General features: G+C 40.4%; 1 protein-coding gene across 1 annotated transcript in view; it reads right to left on the bottom strand.

Moving 5' to 3' along the window:
* The window catches only part of EML6 (EMAP like 6), a 341,870-nt gene extending 327,700 nt beyond the window's left edge, over positions 1-14,170 (bottom strand). Inside the window, exon 1 of the mRNA XM_060116946.1 lies at positions 13,974-14,170. Coding sequence (XP_059972929.1) covers positions 13,974-14,170 — 197 coding nt within the window. The remainder of the gene's footprint in view (positions 1-13,973) is intronic.
* Positions 14,171-14,798: the final 628 nt, after the last annotated feature.

The following is a 14,798-nucleotide window of genomic DNA, read 5'->3' as shown; positions in this document are numbered from 1 at the left end:
ATGGAGTTTCCTTCCTGCATCTAATTTGTTTCTGGTTTTATGTTTATCTTAGTTTAGAATTTAGAGCTTATTATCATTGGTAGATTTGTTTACTGATTTGGTTGCTCTCTTCCTTTTTTCATATATATATATATTTTTTTCATTTTATCTTTTTTGAGTGTGTATGTGTATGCTTCTTTGTGTGACTTTGTCTGTAGGGCTTTCCTTTTACCATTTGTCCTAGGGTCCTGTCTGTCCGTTTTTTTGTTGTCGTTGTTTTTGTATAGTTTTTAGCACTTGTTATCATTGATGGATTTGTTTTTTGATTTGGTTGCTCTCTTCTTTTCTTTCTTTATTACTTTTTAAATTTTTTAATTTTTAATAATTTTTTTTATTTTAATAACTTTATTTTTCTTTCTTTCTCTCTCTCTCTCTCTCTCTCTCTCTCTCTCTCTCTCTCTCTCGTTCTTTCTTTTCTCCTTTTCTTCTGTGCAGTGTGGCTGACAGGGTCTTGGTGCTCCAGCCGGGTGTCAGGACTGAGCCTCTGAGGTAGGAGAGCTGAGTTCAGGACACTGGTCCACCAGAGACCTCCTGGCCCAACATATCAAACAGCGAAAGTTCTCCCAGAGATCTCCATCTCAACGCTAAGACCCAGCTCCACTCAAGGACCAGCAAGCTACAGTGCTGGACACCCTATGCCAAACAACTAACAAGACAGGAACACAACCCCACCCATTAGCAGAGAGGCTGCCTAAAATCATAATAAGGTCACAGACACCCCAAAACACACCACCAGACTCGGTCCTGCCCACCAGAAAGACAAGATCCAGCCTCATCAACCAGAGCACAGGCACCAGTCCCCTCCACCAGGAAGCCTACACAACCCACTGAATCAACCTTACCCACTGGGGGCAGACACCAAAAACAATGGGAACTATGAACTTGGAGCCTGTGAAAAGGAGACCCCAAACACAGTAGATTAACCAAAATGAGAAGACAGAGAAATACACAGCAGATGAAGGAACAAGGTAAAAACCTGCCAGACCAAACAAATGAAGAGGAAATAGGCAATCTACCTGAAAAAGAATTCAGAGCAATAACAGTAAACATAATCCAAAATCTTGTAAATAGAATGGAGAAAATACAAGAAACATTTAACAAGGACCTATAAGAACTAAAGAGCAAACAAACAATGATGAACAACATAATAAGTGAAATTTAAAATTCTCTAGAAGTAATCAATAGCAGAATAACTAAGGCAGAAGAACGGATAAGTGACCTGGAAGATAAAATAGTGGAAATAACTACAGCAGAGCAGAAGAAAGAAAAAAGAATGAAAAGAATTGGGACAGTCTCAGAGACCTTTGGGAGAACATTAACTGCACCAACATTTGAATTATAGGGGTCCCAGAAGTAGAAGAGAAAAAAAAAGGGTCTGAGAAAATATTTGAAGAGATTATAGTTGAAAACTTCCCTAATATAGGAAAGGAAATAGTCAATCAAGTCCAGGAAGCACAGACAGTCCCATACAGGATAAATCCAAGGAGAAACATGCCAAGACACATATTAATCAAACTATCAAAAATTAAACACAAACAAAAAATATTAAAAGCAGCAAGGGAAAAGCAACAGATAACATACAAGGGAATCCCCATAAGGTTAACAGCTGATCTTTCAGCAGAAACTCTGCAAGCCATAAGAGGGTGGCAGGACATATTTAAAGTGATGAAAGGGAAAAACCTACAAACAAGATTACTCTACACAGGGCTTCCCCAGTGGCACAGTGGTTGAGAATCCGCCTGCCAATGCAGGGGACATGGGTTCGATCCCTGGTCCGGGAAGATCCCACATGCCACGGAGCAACTAAGCTTGTGTGCCACAACTACTGAGCCTGTGCTCTAGAGCCTGTGAGCCACAACTACTGAGCCAGCGTGCCGCAACTACTGAAGCCCGCGCACCTAGAGCCCATGCTCCACAATGAGAGAAGCCACTGCAATGAGAAGCCCATGCACCGCAACGAAGAGTAGCCCCTGCTTGCTGCAACTAGAGAAAGCCCGCATGCAGCAACGAAGACCCAACACAGCCAAAAACAAAAATAAATAAATAAATAAAATTTAAAAAAAAAGATTCTACGCAGCAAGGATATCATTCAGATTCGATGGAGAAATTAAAAACCTTTAGAGACAAGCAAAAGCTAAGAGAATTCAGCACCAAGAAACCAGCTTTACAACAAATGGTAAAGGAATTTCTCTAGGCAGGAAAAACAAGAGAAGGATAAGACCTACAATAACAAACCCAAAACAATTAAGTAAATGGTAAAAGGAACATATACATCGATAACTACCTTAAATGTAAATGGACTAAATGCTCCAACCAAAAGACACAGGCTTGCTGAATGGATACAAAAACAGGACCCATATATATGCTGTCTACAAGAGACCCACTTCAGACCTAGGGACACATTCACACTGAAACTGAGGAGATGGAAAAAGATATTCCATGCAAATGGAAATCAAAAGAAAGCTGGAGTAGCAGTTCTCATATCAGACAAAATAGACTTTAAAATAAAGACTATTACAAGAGACAAAGAAGAACACTACATAATGATCAAGGGATCAATGCAAGAAGAATATATAACAGTTGTAAATATTTATGCACCCAACATAGGAGCACCTCAATACATAAGGCTAATGCTAACAGCCATAAAAAAAGGAAATCGACAGTAGCACAATCATAGTAGGGGACTTTAACACCACATTTTCATAAATGGACATATCATCCAACATGAAAATAAATACGGAAACACAAGCTTTAAATGACACATTAAACAAAATGGATTTAATTGAAATTTATAGGACATTCCATCCAAAAACAACAGAATACACTTTCTTCTCAAGTGCTCATGGAACATGCTCCAGGATAGATCATATCTTGGGTCACAAATCAAGCCTTGGTAAATTTAAGAAAATTGAAATCATATCAAATATCTTTTCTGACCACAATGCTATGAGACTAGATATCAATTACAGGAAAAAATCTGTAAAAAATACAAGCACATGGAGGCTAAACAAGGCACTACTAAATAACCAAGAGATCACTGAAGAGATCAAAGAGGAAATCAAAAAATACCTAGAAAAAATGACAATGAGAACACGACGACCCAAAACCTATGGGATGCAGCAAAAGCAGTTCTAACAGGGAAGTTTATAGTAATACAATCCTACCTCAAGAAACAAGAAACATGTCAAATAAACAACCTAACCTTACACCTAAAGCAATTAGAGAAAGAAGAACAAAAAAGCCCCAGAGTTAGCAGAAAGAAAGAAATCATAAAGATCAGATCAGAAATAAGTGAAAAAGAAATGAAGGAAACAATAGCAAAGATCAATAAAACTAAAAGCTGGTTCTTTGAGAAGATAAACAAAATTGATAAACCATTAGCCAGACTCATCAAGAATAAAAGGGAGAAGACTCAAATCAATAGAATTAGAAATGAAAAAATAGTAACAACTGACACTGCAGAAATACAAAGGAACATGTGAGATTATTACAAGCAACTACATGGCAATGAAATGGACAACCTGGAAGAAATGGACAAATTCTTAGAAAACCACAACCTTCTGAGAATGAACTAGGAAGAACTAGAAAATATGAACAGACCAATCACAAGCACTGAAATTGAAACTGTGATTAAAAATCTTCCAACAAACAAAAGCCCAGGATCAGATGGCTTCACAGGCGAATTCTATCATTTAGAGAAGAGCTAACACCTATCCTTCTCAAACTCTTCTAAAATATAGCAGAGGGAAGAATACTCCTAAACTCATTCTATGAGGCCACCATCACCCTGATACCAAAGCCAGACAAAGATGTCACCAAAAAAGAAAATTACAGGCCAATATCACTGATGAACATAGATGCAAAAATCCTCAACAAAATACTAGCAAACAGAATCCAACAGCACATTACAAGGATCATACACCATGATCAAGTGGGGTTTACCCCAGGAATGCAAGGATTCTTCAATATACACAAATCTATCAATGTGATAAACCATATTATCAAATTGAAGGATAAAAACCATATGATAATCTCAATAGATGCAGAAAAAGCTTTCAACAATATTCAACATCCATTTATGATAAAAACTCTCCAGAAAGTAGGCATAGAAGGAACTTACCTCAACATAATAAGGTAAACCATACATGGTTTGCCATATGTGACAAACCCACAGCCAACATCGTTCTCAATGGTGAAAAATTAAACAATTCCCACTAAGATAAGGAACAAGATAAGGTTGCCCACTCTCACCACTATTATTCAACATAGTTTTGGAAGTTTTAGCCACAGCAATCAGAGAAGAAAAAGAAATAAAAGGAATCCAGATAGGAAAGGAAGAAGTAAAGCTGTCACTGTTTGCAGATGACATGATACTATACACAGAGAATCCTAAAGATGCTACCAGAAAACTACTAGAGCTAATCAATGAATTTGGTAAAGTAGCAGCATACAAAATTAATGCACAGATTCTCTTGCATTCCTATACACTAATGATGAAAAATCTGAAAGAGAAATTAAGAAAACATTCCCATTTATCATTGCAACAAAAAGAATAAAATACCTAGGAAAACACCTACCTGACAAAAGACACGTATGAAGAACACTATAAGACACTGATGAAAGAAATTAAAGATGATACAAACAGATGGACAGATATACCATGTTCTTGGATTGGAAGAATCAACATTGTGAAAATGACTATACTACCCAAAGCAATCTACAGATTCAATGCAATCCCTATCAAACTACCAGTGGCATTTTTCACAGAACTCAAACAAAAAATTTCACAGTTTGTATGGAAACACAAAAGACCCCAAATAGTCAAAAGAATCTTGAGAAAGAAAAACGAAGCTGGAGGAATCAGGCTCCCTGACTTAAGACTATACTACAAAGATACAGTAATCAGGACAGTATGGTACTGGCACAAAAACAGAAATATAGATCAATGGAACAGGATCGAAAGCCCAGAGATAAACCCATGCACATATGGTCACCTTATCTTTGATAAAGGATACAAGAATATACAATGGAGAAAAGACAGCCTCTTCAATAAGTGGTGCTGGGAAAACTGGACAGCTACATGTGAAAGAATGAAACACCATACACAAAAATAAACTGAAAATGGATTAAAGACCTAAATGTAAGGCCAGACAGTATAAAACTCTTAGAGGAAAACATAGTCAGAACACTCTTTGACATAAATCACAGCAAGATCCTTTTTGAACCACCTCACAGAGGAAGGGAAATAAAAACAAAAGTAACTAATGGGACCTAATGAAACTTAAAAGCTTTTGCACAGCAAAGGAAACCATAAAGAAGATGAAAAGACAACCCTCACAATTGGAGAAAATATCTGCAAATGAAGCAACTGACAAAGGATTAATCTCCAAAATATATAAGCAGCTCATGCAGCTCAATAACAAAAAAACAAACAACCCAATCCAAAAATGGGCAGAAGACCTAAATCGACATTTCTCCAAAGAAAATATACAGATTGCCAACAAACACATGAAAGGATGCTCAACATCATTAATCGTTAGAGAAATGTAAATCAAAACTACAATGAGGTATCACCTCACACCAGTCAGAATGGCCATCATCAAAAAATGTACAAACAATAAATGCTGGAGAGGGTGTGGAGAAAAGAGAACCCTCTTGCACTGTTGGTGGGAATGTAAATTGATACAGCCACTATGGAGAACAGTATGGAGGTTCCTTAAAAAACTAAAAATAGAACTACCATACAACCTAGCAATCCCACTACTGGGCATGTACCCTGAGAAAACCATAATTCAAAAAGAGTCATGTACCACAATGTTCATTGAAACTCTATTTACAATAGCCAGGACATGGAAGCAACTTAAGTGTCCACTGATAGATGAATGGATCATGAGGATGTGGCACATGTATACAATGGAATATTACTCAGCCATAAAAAGAAACGAAATTAAGTTATTCATAATGAGGTGGCTGGACCTAGAGTCTGTCATACAGAGTGAAGTAAGTCAGAAAGAGAAAAACAAATACCGTATGCTAACACATATATATGGAATCTAAAAAAAAAGGTCCTGAAGAACCTAGGGCCAGGACAGGAATAAAGACACAGACATAGAGAATGGACTTGAGGACACGGGGAGGGGGAAAGGTAAGCTGGGACGAAGTGAGAGAATGTCATGGACATATATATACTACCAAATGTAAAATAGATAGCTAGTGGGAAGCAGCCGCATAGCACAGGGAGATCAGCTCTGTGCTTTGTGTGCACCTAGAGAGGTGGGATAGGGAGTGCAGGAGGGAGACACAAGAGGAGGGGATATGGGGATATATGCATATGTATAGCTGATTCACTTTTTTTTTTTTTTTTTTTTTTTTTCTTTTTGCGGTATGTGGGCCTCTCACTGTTGTGGCCTCTCCCGTTGCGGAGCACAGGCTCTGGATGCGCAGGCCCAGCAGCCATGGCTCACGGGCCCAGCCGCTCCGCGGCATATGGGATCCTCCCAGACCGGGGCACGAACCCGTATCCCCTGCATCAGCAGGTGGACTCTTAACCACTGCGCCACCAGGGAGGCCCTGATTCACTTTTTTATACAGCAGAAATTAGCACTCCATTGTAAAGCAATTATACTCCAATAAAGATGTTTTTTAAAAAAAAAAAAAAAAGAACACTGGGCTAGGTGCCAACTTAATAAAAAAATTGATTCTGTTAATTTAAGAATTTAATAAATATGAGTCATATATACATATATTATTAAAAGTCTATTTCACAAGATGGCAACATCTTTGGGGTTGAAAAAAAAAACAACACTGGTCTACTGAGATCTGAAACATACAAATGAGGATCTGAACATCTTGCTGCATAGCAGACCAGAAGCATTAGCATCAACTGGGAGCTGGTTAGAAATGCAGGATGTCAGCCCTCACCACCAGACTTGCTGAATCAGAATCTGGATTTTATTAGTGAGTGCTTGGGTGACTCCTATGCACAATGATATTTGAGAAGAACTGTTTGCTGTCAAACATTTTAATTACATTTAAGTCCAATCCACATATGACAAATCGAGTTAAACTTACAAGAGGAGGCTGACTGATGAAGATGTGTAGGTCTGCTGGCTAAAGGATAGCTTTCCATGCCGTTCCAGCTTACTGGGGAAAGAGTCAGTTCCAGAAGCAGAGTCAGCAAGGTAACCCTTCCCAACAGCTTGCTTTTTCTTTTTTGTTGGCAAATACATCATCTACATTGCAAAGTTATTGAGATCCACATCCTTGTGGGCAGGAGAGGCCCTAGAACAGCCCTGCTTAAAGATGCTGCCATGGGGCTTCCCTGGTGGCACAGTGGTTGAGAGTCTGCCTGCCGATGCAGGGGACACGGGTTCGTGCCCCGGTCCGGGAAGATCCCACATGCCACAGAGCGGCTGGGCCCGTGAGCCATGGCTGCTGAGCCTGCGCGTCTGGAGCCTGTGCTCCACAACGGGAGAGGCCACAACAGTGAGAGGCCCGCGTACAGCAAAAAAAAAAAAAAAAAAAAAAAGATGCTGCCATGAAACAGTTTTTCACTTACCACAGTATAATCTACATTCTGATTGACTGTTGGTGGTAGAGCCAATATAATTCTTTATAAGAGAGCATACTCCAGTGTAATGTTTTTCAAGCAGTGATCCATTATATAGTAACCATATTTTAAAAATAACATCATGGTCATATATTCTGAACTAAAAAGAGAATCATGACATGACAATAGCAAGTATACCCATAACAATAACTGAATGGAATATTTGTTACTGTCCTGGGATATCTAGGACACATGGTACCAAAACCCATGAGGCATTAATGACCTGGATGAGAAGTACTATGACCTTGGTCTTTCTCTGGACATCTATACCAGAATTCTGGGCACACCATGTTCTTTCTCACCCTGGTGCCGTTGCACATAACCGCTCTTTCTCCATCACATCTTCGCTTACCTACCCCTTCTCATCCTTCAGGTCTCAGCTTAAGTGCCATCTCCCTAGACAGCTGCTCTGGAAACCTTATCTAAGGTAGCTCCCATACCCCCACTCAACCCAGTTCCCCTCCAAGGCCATTCCCTCGTTAGTACTTATCACAATCTATTGATATATTCACCTTGCTTTCTTGTTCATTCATTGTTGGCTTCCTCCACCAGAATGGGGGCAAGAACTTGGTCATGTTCAAAGCTGCACCCCTGCATCTGGTACATTCTAGATGTGAAATGAGTTTTTGATGAATAAACAAATGAAAAAGAGTAAAATCTACCCAATTTAGAGAATAAATAAATCTTAATAAAAAATCACCAGACTATAGCTTATTAACAATAATAACAATAGTAAAATCATTTATGAATAGACTGTAAGCTTCCATCAAAACCTTTCACTACATGCTCATGCCAATGAACAGAGCAAGTAAGATCCAACAAATAGCATGGATGGTACCACTGAGTGACTTCGCTTAAATCTCTTTCCCTCTCTGAGCTGTACCTGTAAAATAAAGGCTATCTCTCAGAGTTGTGGGTGAAGGGATTTCTCTGTGTGTGTGTGTGTGTGTGTGTGTGTGTGTGTGTGTGTGTGTGTGTAGTGCCTGGTACAGAGCAAGCACTCAACTCAATACAGGTTTGATTCTTTATAGTTACCCCCATGCTTCCTTTGTTCAAACTGGTCAAGGGACTGAAGAATATGAAATCACATCTCCAGGCCTTCATGTGAACCTGTTTACCCAACACTCCAGGCCCAACCATGGCTATTACAACCCTCTCTTCAAATTCAACAAGTGCAATTGAGTGCACCTGCAGCACCAGGTAATTTTAGCCATGTCACAATTGAGACTTAACAAATTTTTTAACAACATCTCCAGCAGTTCGTTGTTTCAGGTCATTGCTTCAAAGCTGGTGATGTTCCTAAGGTGAACTTGAACACGGTTCCATTTCTAAACAGAGTTCTAGTGATCTGCTTCAAATATCCTTAAATAAAGCACGAGGTTGAAAAACAGTTACAAGGAGTCACAAACTTACTGAGTTCTGGTTAGAAACAAGGCACGATGGTAGGGACCACAGTAACCGAGAAAAATAAAAAAGTGTGTAAAGCAGTGAAGTGATAGCTCTGGGTTTTGGAATCAGACTGACTTGGGTTCCAATTCCCATTCTACAATCTGCTAAATAGTGACCATGGGCAACATCTTTAACCTCTCTGTGCTTCAGTTTCCTCACCAGGAAACTGAGGCTAACCACAGTACCAACGTCACGGGGTTGTCGAGAAGATGGAAGAGATAAATCTGTACGCACATTTAGCACTGAGTCTGCACACAGGAAATGTTGGTTCTGATTATTAAATTCATTCTCAGCCTCAAGGGTCTTACATATATTTACAAATGAAAATATTCAGAGTGAAACAACTAAATTTTATATATATATATATATATATATATATATATATATATATATCAAGTGAGCAGCATCGGTCACGAAAGATGTAAAACTTTAGGAGTGCAAGGCATTCCTTCATCTAAGGCACCTCTTCATCTAAGGATGGTAAAAGGTCTCATGGGAGAGGTGAGATTGAAATGGATGGGGCCATGCAAGACGTAGATACAAATAGGCTCCCTGCAGCGGGCACTTCCTATCTGCCAAACACTGTGGGGAACCTTGTATGTTATCTCCACAAGCTACAAGTTAGGTACTTCTAAACCTCTATTGCATGTATGAGAAGCTATTTTACTGATGATAGTTGAGACTCACAGAGGTTTAGTAGCTTCCCCAAGTCACCCAACTGGTGGCACATCTAGGTTCAAAATCAGGTCTGTCTGACCAAGCCCATGCTCCCACCACTATGCCACTGGGGGAAAGGGATCAGGAGAAGAAGGATGAAGGGGGAGATAAATCATCCCAGTGTGAGACAGGAAAGAACATAGTAATCTTATTATATGGCAAGTGGGAAGCAAACAATTTATGTTTCTTTTTTTTTTTTTTTTTTGCGGTACGCGGGCCTCTCACTGTTGTGGCCTCTCCCGTTGCGGAGCACAGGCTCCGGACGCGCAGGCTCAGCGGCCATGGCTCACGGGCCCCGTCGCTCCGCGGCATGTGGGATCTTCCCAGACCGGGGCACAAACCCGTGTCCCCTGCATCGGCAGGCGGACTCGCAACCACTGCGCCACCAGGGAAGCCCTATGTTTCTTTTTAAAGAAAAGGAAAATGAAGGTAGAAAGGTGGGTTAAGACCAGGGAGAATGGAAAACTCAGAATTTTGGACTTCAGACTATGGACAGTGAGGAAACATTTTTTTTGTCTTTGGTGTATGTGTGTGTTTTTGATTAAATACTGTACTACTACTATCATTACTAAGAGCATTTATTGAGCAACAATTAAGGGCCAGGCCCCATGCTAAACTATTTGCATACATTACTTCTAATAGTTACAATTCTGCAACTTAGGTGTTGTTATCCACCCTTTCACAAACAAACAAGGCCCTGAGAGGTCAAGCCACTCACTCGGATGCCTCTAGTAAACAAACAGCAGAGTGGGTTCAAACCCAAGTGGGTGTGAAATCAAAGTCAGCGCCCTTTCCCCTAAAATGGTACTGCCGAAAAACCACCCTTGCAACAGAGAGCTGAAAAATAAGAGAAACGAAAAGGGAGACAGGGGACTAGTCAGACGTAAAATAGGGATCCAGAGTAAGGAGAGAAATGTCTCAACTGGAGTCACTGTGAAAATGGACGGGAGGTGACAGAGAGCAAATGTGTTCATGACCTTTTCTTTCATTTGCTCCAGTACTGTGTCATGGTCTGCTACCTGCAGCAGAAACCAAGTTAGTAATTATTCCTGCCTGTATACTGTCCTTACCTTCAAGCACTGATTTGAGTGTTGCTTTAATATTTATTTGTCCCACCACAATGTTATCAGAGCTAAAATATGGCATCATCTGCTAATCTGTTAACTGTATTGAAGTGTAGTCATTCAAGAGAATAAAACTAAGCCTCCACATCCAGTAAATCACATTATGCTTCACATATTAACATCTTAAAAAATCTGACTTAAACACATAGTCTGTCAAATCAGGAGGAAACATACGCTGAACTCTAATGAGCTCTGCCAAATCCTACAGTATTATTATTAAAGTTCATCATGATCTCAGAGATGACACGGGTTTCTAAAATGGAGTGTGGTATCATTATTTGTTGGACTGCTTTCTAGTTAATATTCTCGGGAAAGTAGCACAATAAATAAAACAGTGGGAAATGTATGCATTATGAATATATCTTTCAAACTAATGCAAAAGCTATGTGGACAATTACTTACATTATCTCGTTTGATGGAATCAAGAGTTAGAAGTTTTAATATTTATGTCATGATTCCAAAAAACCCCAAACATTTCTGCACTAGTATTTTAGCTTTAGTCCTCCTCATTCAATGAGAAATGTCAATATTTTAAATAGAAAATCAGTAGTATAACTGGCTATACAGAAATGAGTTGAAATTCATAAAGATAAAAGAGTACAAATTTCCTTTCCATATATACAGTTAATACATTAATATTCCTAACATTTTACAATACTAATTTCAAACATCTAGTATGCTTCTGGGAATAAAATTATGAAGGAAATGGCACTTAAGAGTCCCATATACTAAGGCTAAAAACAAATATTGCCTGTGTACTACCTTCACCGGAAAAAGATATTTACATATAGAAGATAAAGCAAAATAACAACATAAACATTCTACATTCTCTAATTTTACAGCTCTTAATTATATAATGATCTGTGGTCTGTGTTTTTTAATCTGTTGGACTTAATTTTATTCCTATGTGCAAACACATACATGGATATTAAAGAACTCTGCTCACCTATACTCAGACCCAACCAAATATCATCGAAATTTAGCAATAAAGCCCTTTCTCTGCAGGCAGCCTTGCTACTATGTCACTGTAAAGCATAAAGATATAACTATCTTAATAAAAAGACTAGAAGCTAAATCACCTTTTTTTCTTTTCAAAATTGAAGCTCCTTGCAAACGCAGTTACACAAATAACTCCATTCACCTTATCTTCAAATCTGAGTGTTTCTTCAACTAAGCCAGATATCATCACATCCCCACTAGTCCCATAGCCTGTCATAACAGTGGTTCACTGCAACTCCACCCTTTTCCCACCTTCAGTTTCAACAGTGCATTTAATTTTTTTTCCTATTAGAGAAAATAAATTAAGATTAGGGGTTCAAATCCTCAAAGTAGTTCAGTGAACTGTCATATTACTATTATTTAACTGCAAGGAATTTTCTGTTTAATTGCCACTCTCTCCCTTCCCCCAAAGGACTACAACTTATTTTGATGGTGTTAATGGAAAGCACTGCATTAAGAAAGAGCAAAAACATAATGGGTTTTAATTTTTAAACATCTAACCTTTTCACGAGTCACTGTTAATCATTTGCACCTGTGACTTTAATAATCAGTTCAGCAATTACAGAAGCAAAATCACCAGGATGGGACTAGGTAAGGATGCCCCAATCACAACCATTACCATAGCAGGGAGAGAAGAAAGCTATTCTGTCATATGTGACATGAAGAAAGTTTTACATGTCAGTTCCACCCAATCTTGAGAACGGTAGAGCTCCTAGTACTTAAAATCTTCATCTTCTAAAATTCAAGATTTTTAAAAAAGTATATCTCACTGCATTTTCAAATATTAAGTTTTTACTTTCTGTAACAATTTTTTCAACTTTAGGGCTTGGGGGGAAAGAAGGCTCCAGAATACAGAATAATCACAACACTACAAGAGGGGGAAAAGCTAGTTTTTAAAAATCATTCTTCCCACAGAGACATTAAGACCATTATCATTACACCACTTAACCATTTATTTCATTATGAAAGGAAACAAAGCACAAGTGGCAATATTCTGAAACGTGATGTTAGTGTGTTCTGCATCAATGAAAACACGAGTCTGGAAGGTACAAATATGGTCTCTGTCAGTTGTAGTCCATCCTCAGCAAGTCATTTTCCCTGTGGGCTGAGGCTCCCGTATCATGGAAATCTTCCCTAACTGCTGAAGGCTGAAAAGGATTCCCTGTGAACAGCATCTGGACCACACCTTGTTTGGTCACACAAGAAGCTGACAAGGGCTGGAGGAAAATGCGTCTGGTCCAAAGATTAGAGGACAGGGCCAAAAATCAAAATATACCCTTCTACAATTTAATAAGGAGGACCCCTAAAATGTCTATTCATCCAGTTTTGTTCTTCTAATCAGTCCCGCCATCCGCTACTAGATGTTGGCCATTCTGTGGGCTGGCTGGTAGGGTTTTGTGGTCCAGCAACTGCCAGCCTTTTATAACCTCAGTGATGGTGTGGAAGCATCCATAAATATGCTTTTTGGCACTAAGTCAGTACCAAGGGAAATATTAGAGAACAAACTCCCCACCCACTGCAGAAATTTCTTAGTTTCAAAGCATCTGGAATGAAGATCCCAATTACCTTTAGCAAAATTTCTTTTAGGGTTTTTTTTTTTTTTTTCAATCCTCTTGCTTGCTGAGGAACCTTCTAAAGAGCCCCCCAAAGATGATACCCACAGTTCAGGTTATTGGACCTGCATTTTCCTAGTTAGGGAGGGAAGGAGAAGTGTTTGATAGTTTACCCAGGATCCTTCCACTTGTAGCAGGAATGAACACCAAAAAAGCATCAGGACACTTAACTCCTTAGAGATTTAAAAGCCTTCCGGAGGAATAAAGAGAAATCTCTCCCTCCCCACCTGCACCCCCTACCCTGCTTCTGCCCTAGCCTTAGAATCCGTAGCCCTTCTGTAATTCCATGAGGTTCCAGAGAGACTCCTTTATTCCATGGGGCTTCCGGATCTGACCCCAGGAAAGCCCAGTTGGTCATCCTTCTCCTCACCCTTCCAACCTTCACACCCAACCCCTCCCCACCGCCCCAGGCCACCTCCTTACCTGATAATGTCGTCGTTGTGTCCCAAGAAGAATTTTTGGCTGTGCTCGCGGGTGCTGTAAACCACCCCGACGCCAGCCACAAAGTAGACTACTTCCTTGCCGGCGGTGTAGTACAGGTTGTTGCGGCACTGGTGACCCCGGTACCCGTACACCCACTCCAGCCGGAGCTGGCAGCTGGGAGCTGTCCGATCCGCCATGATAAGCTGACCCCACTCGCCCCCCGGTTGCTCCGCGCGCGGGCCGCGGCCCCTGGGCTCCGGGTCTGTCCTCGCCAAGGCTCGGGATGCGGAGGACCTGCAAGGGCTCAGCGTGCAGTGCCGGGCGCTGATTTCCGCGGCGACGCACAGACACAGACCAGCGCGCCGGCCGCAACCATCATCCGCCACCGGAGACGAGCTGCCAGGTACGCGGTCGCCAGACCCCGCCGGGCTCTCCGGCTCCCTCTCCACAGGAGAGGCGTCTTCTGGGGCGCCAGCACTCGCGCGCGCACGCCTCACTGCACCTGCGGGCTTCGGCCCCCGTGAGAGGTTTTTGGGAGGGTCACCCGCCTTTTAAATCATGGATCTGCATATCCAAACACTGATTACCAGTTCGCTCACTGAAGTTTGCTGTGCCCGGGGGCCTCGCAGCAGGCAGCGGGATTTATTCTGTGACAGCTTTAATTTGATAAGGAACTCGAGAAAGCTTTGCCATCGCCATCCTTGGATCCGAAACTGACAGTCTACATCCAGGATGCGAGAGTGAGGAAGAAAGAAACAGATATTTTGCGTAAGTCACCCAGTCCAAGAAAATGATCCCCAAACAAACCAAGTTTTTAAAAATTTG

This window comes from Mesoplodon densirostris, chromosome 14 (assembly GCF_025265405.1).
Source record: "Mesoplodon densirostris isolate mMesDen1 chromosome 14, mMesDen1 primary haplotype, whole genome shotgun sequence".
NCBI classification, from domain to species: Eukaryota; Metazoa; Chordata; class Mammalia; order Artiodactyla; family Ziphiidae; genus Mesoplodon; species Mesoplodon densirostris.
The sequence above is the reverse complement of the archived record's forward strand: the minus strand, read 5'-3'. Positions and strand labels throughout refer to the sequence as shown.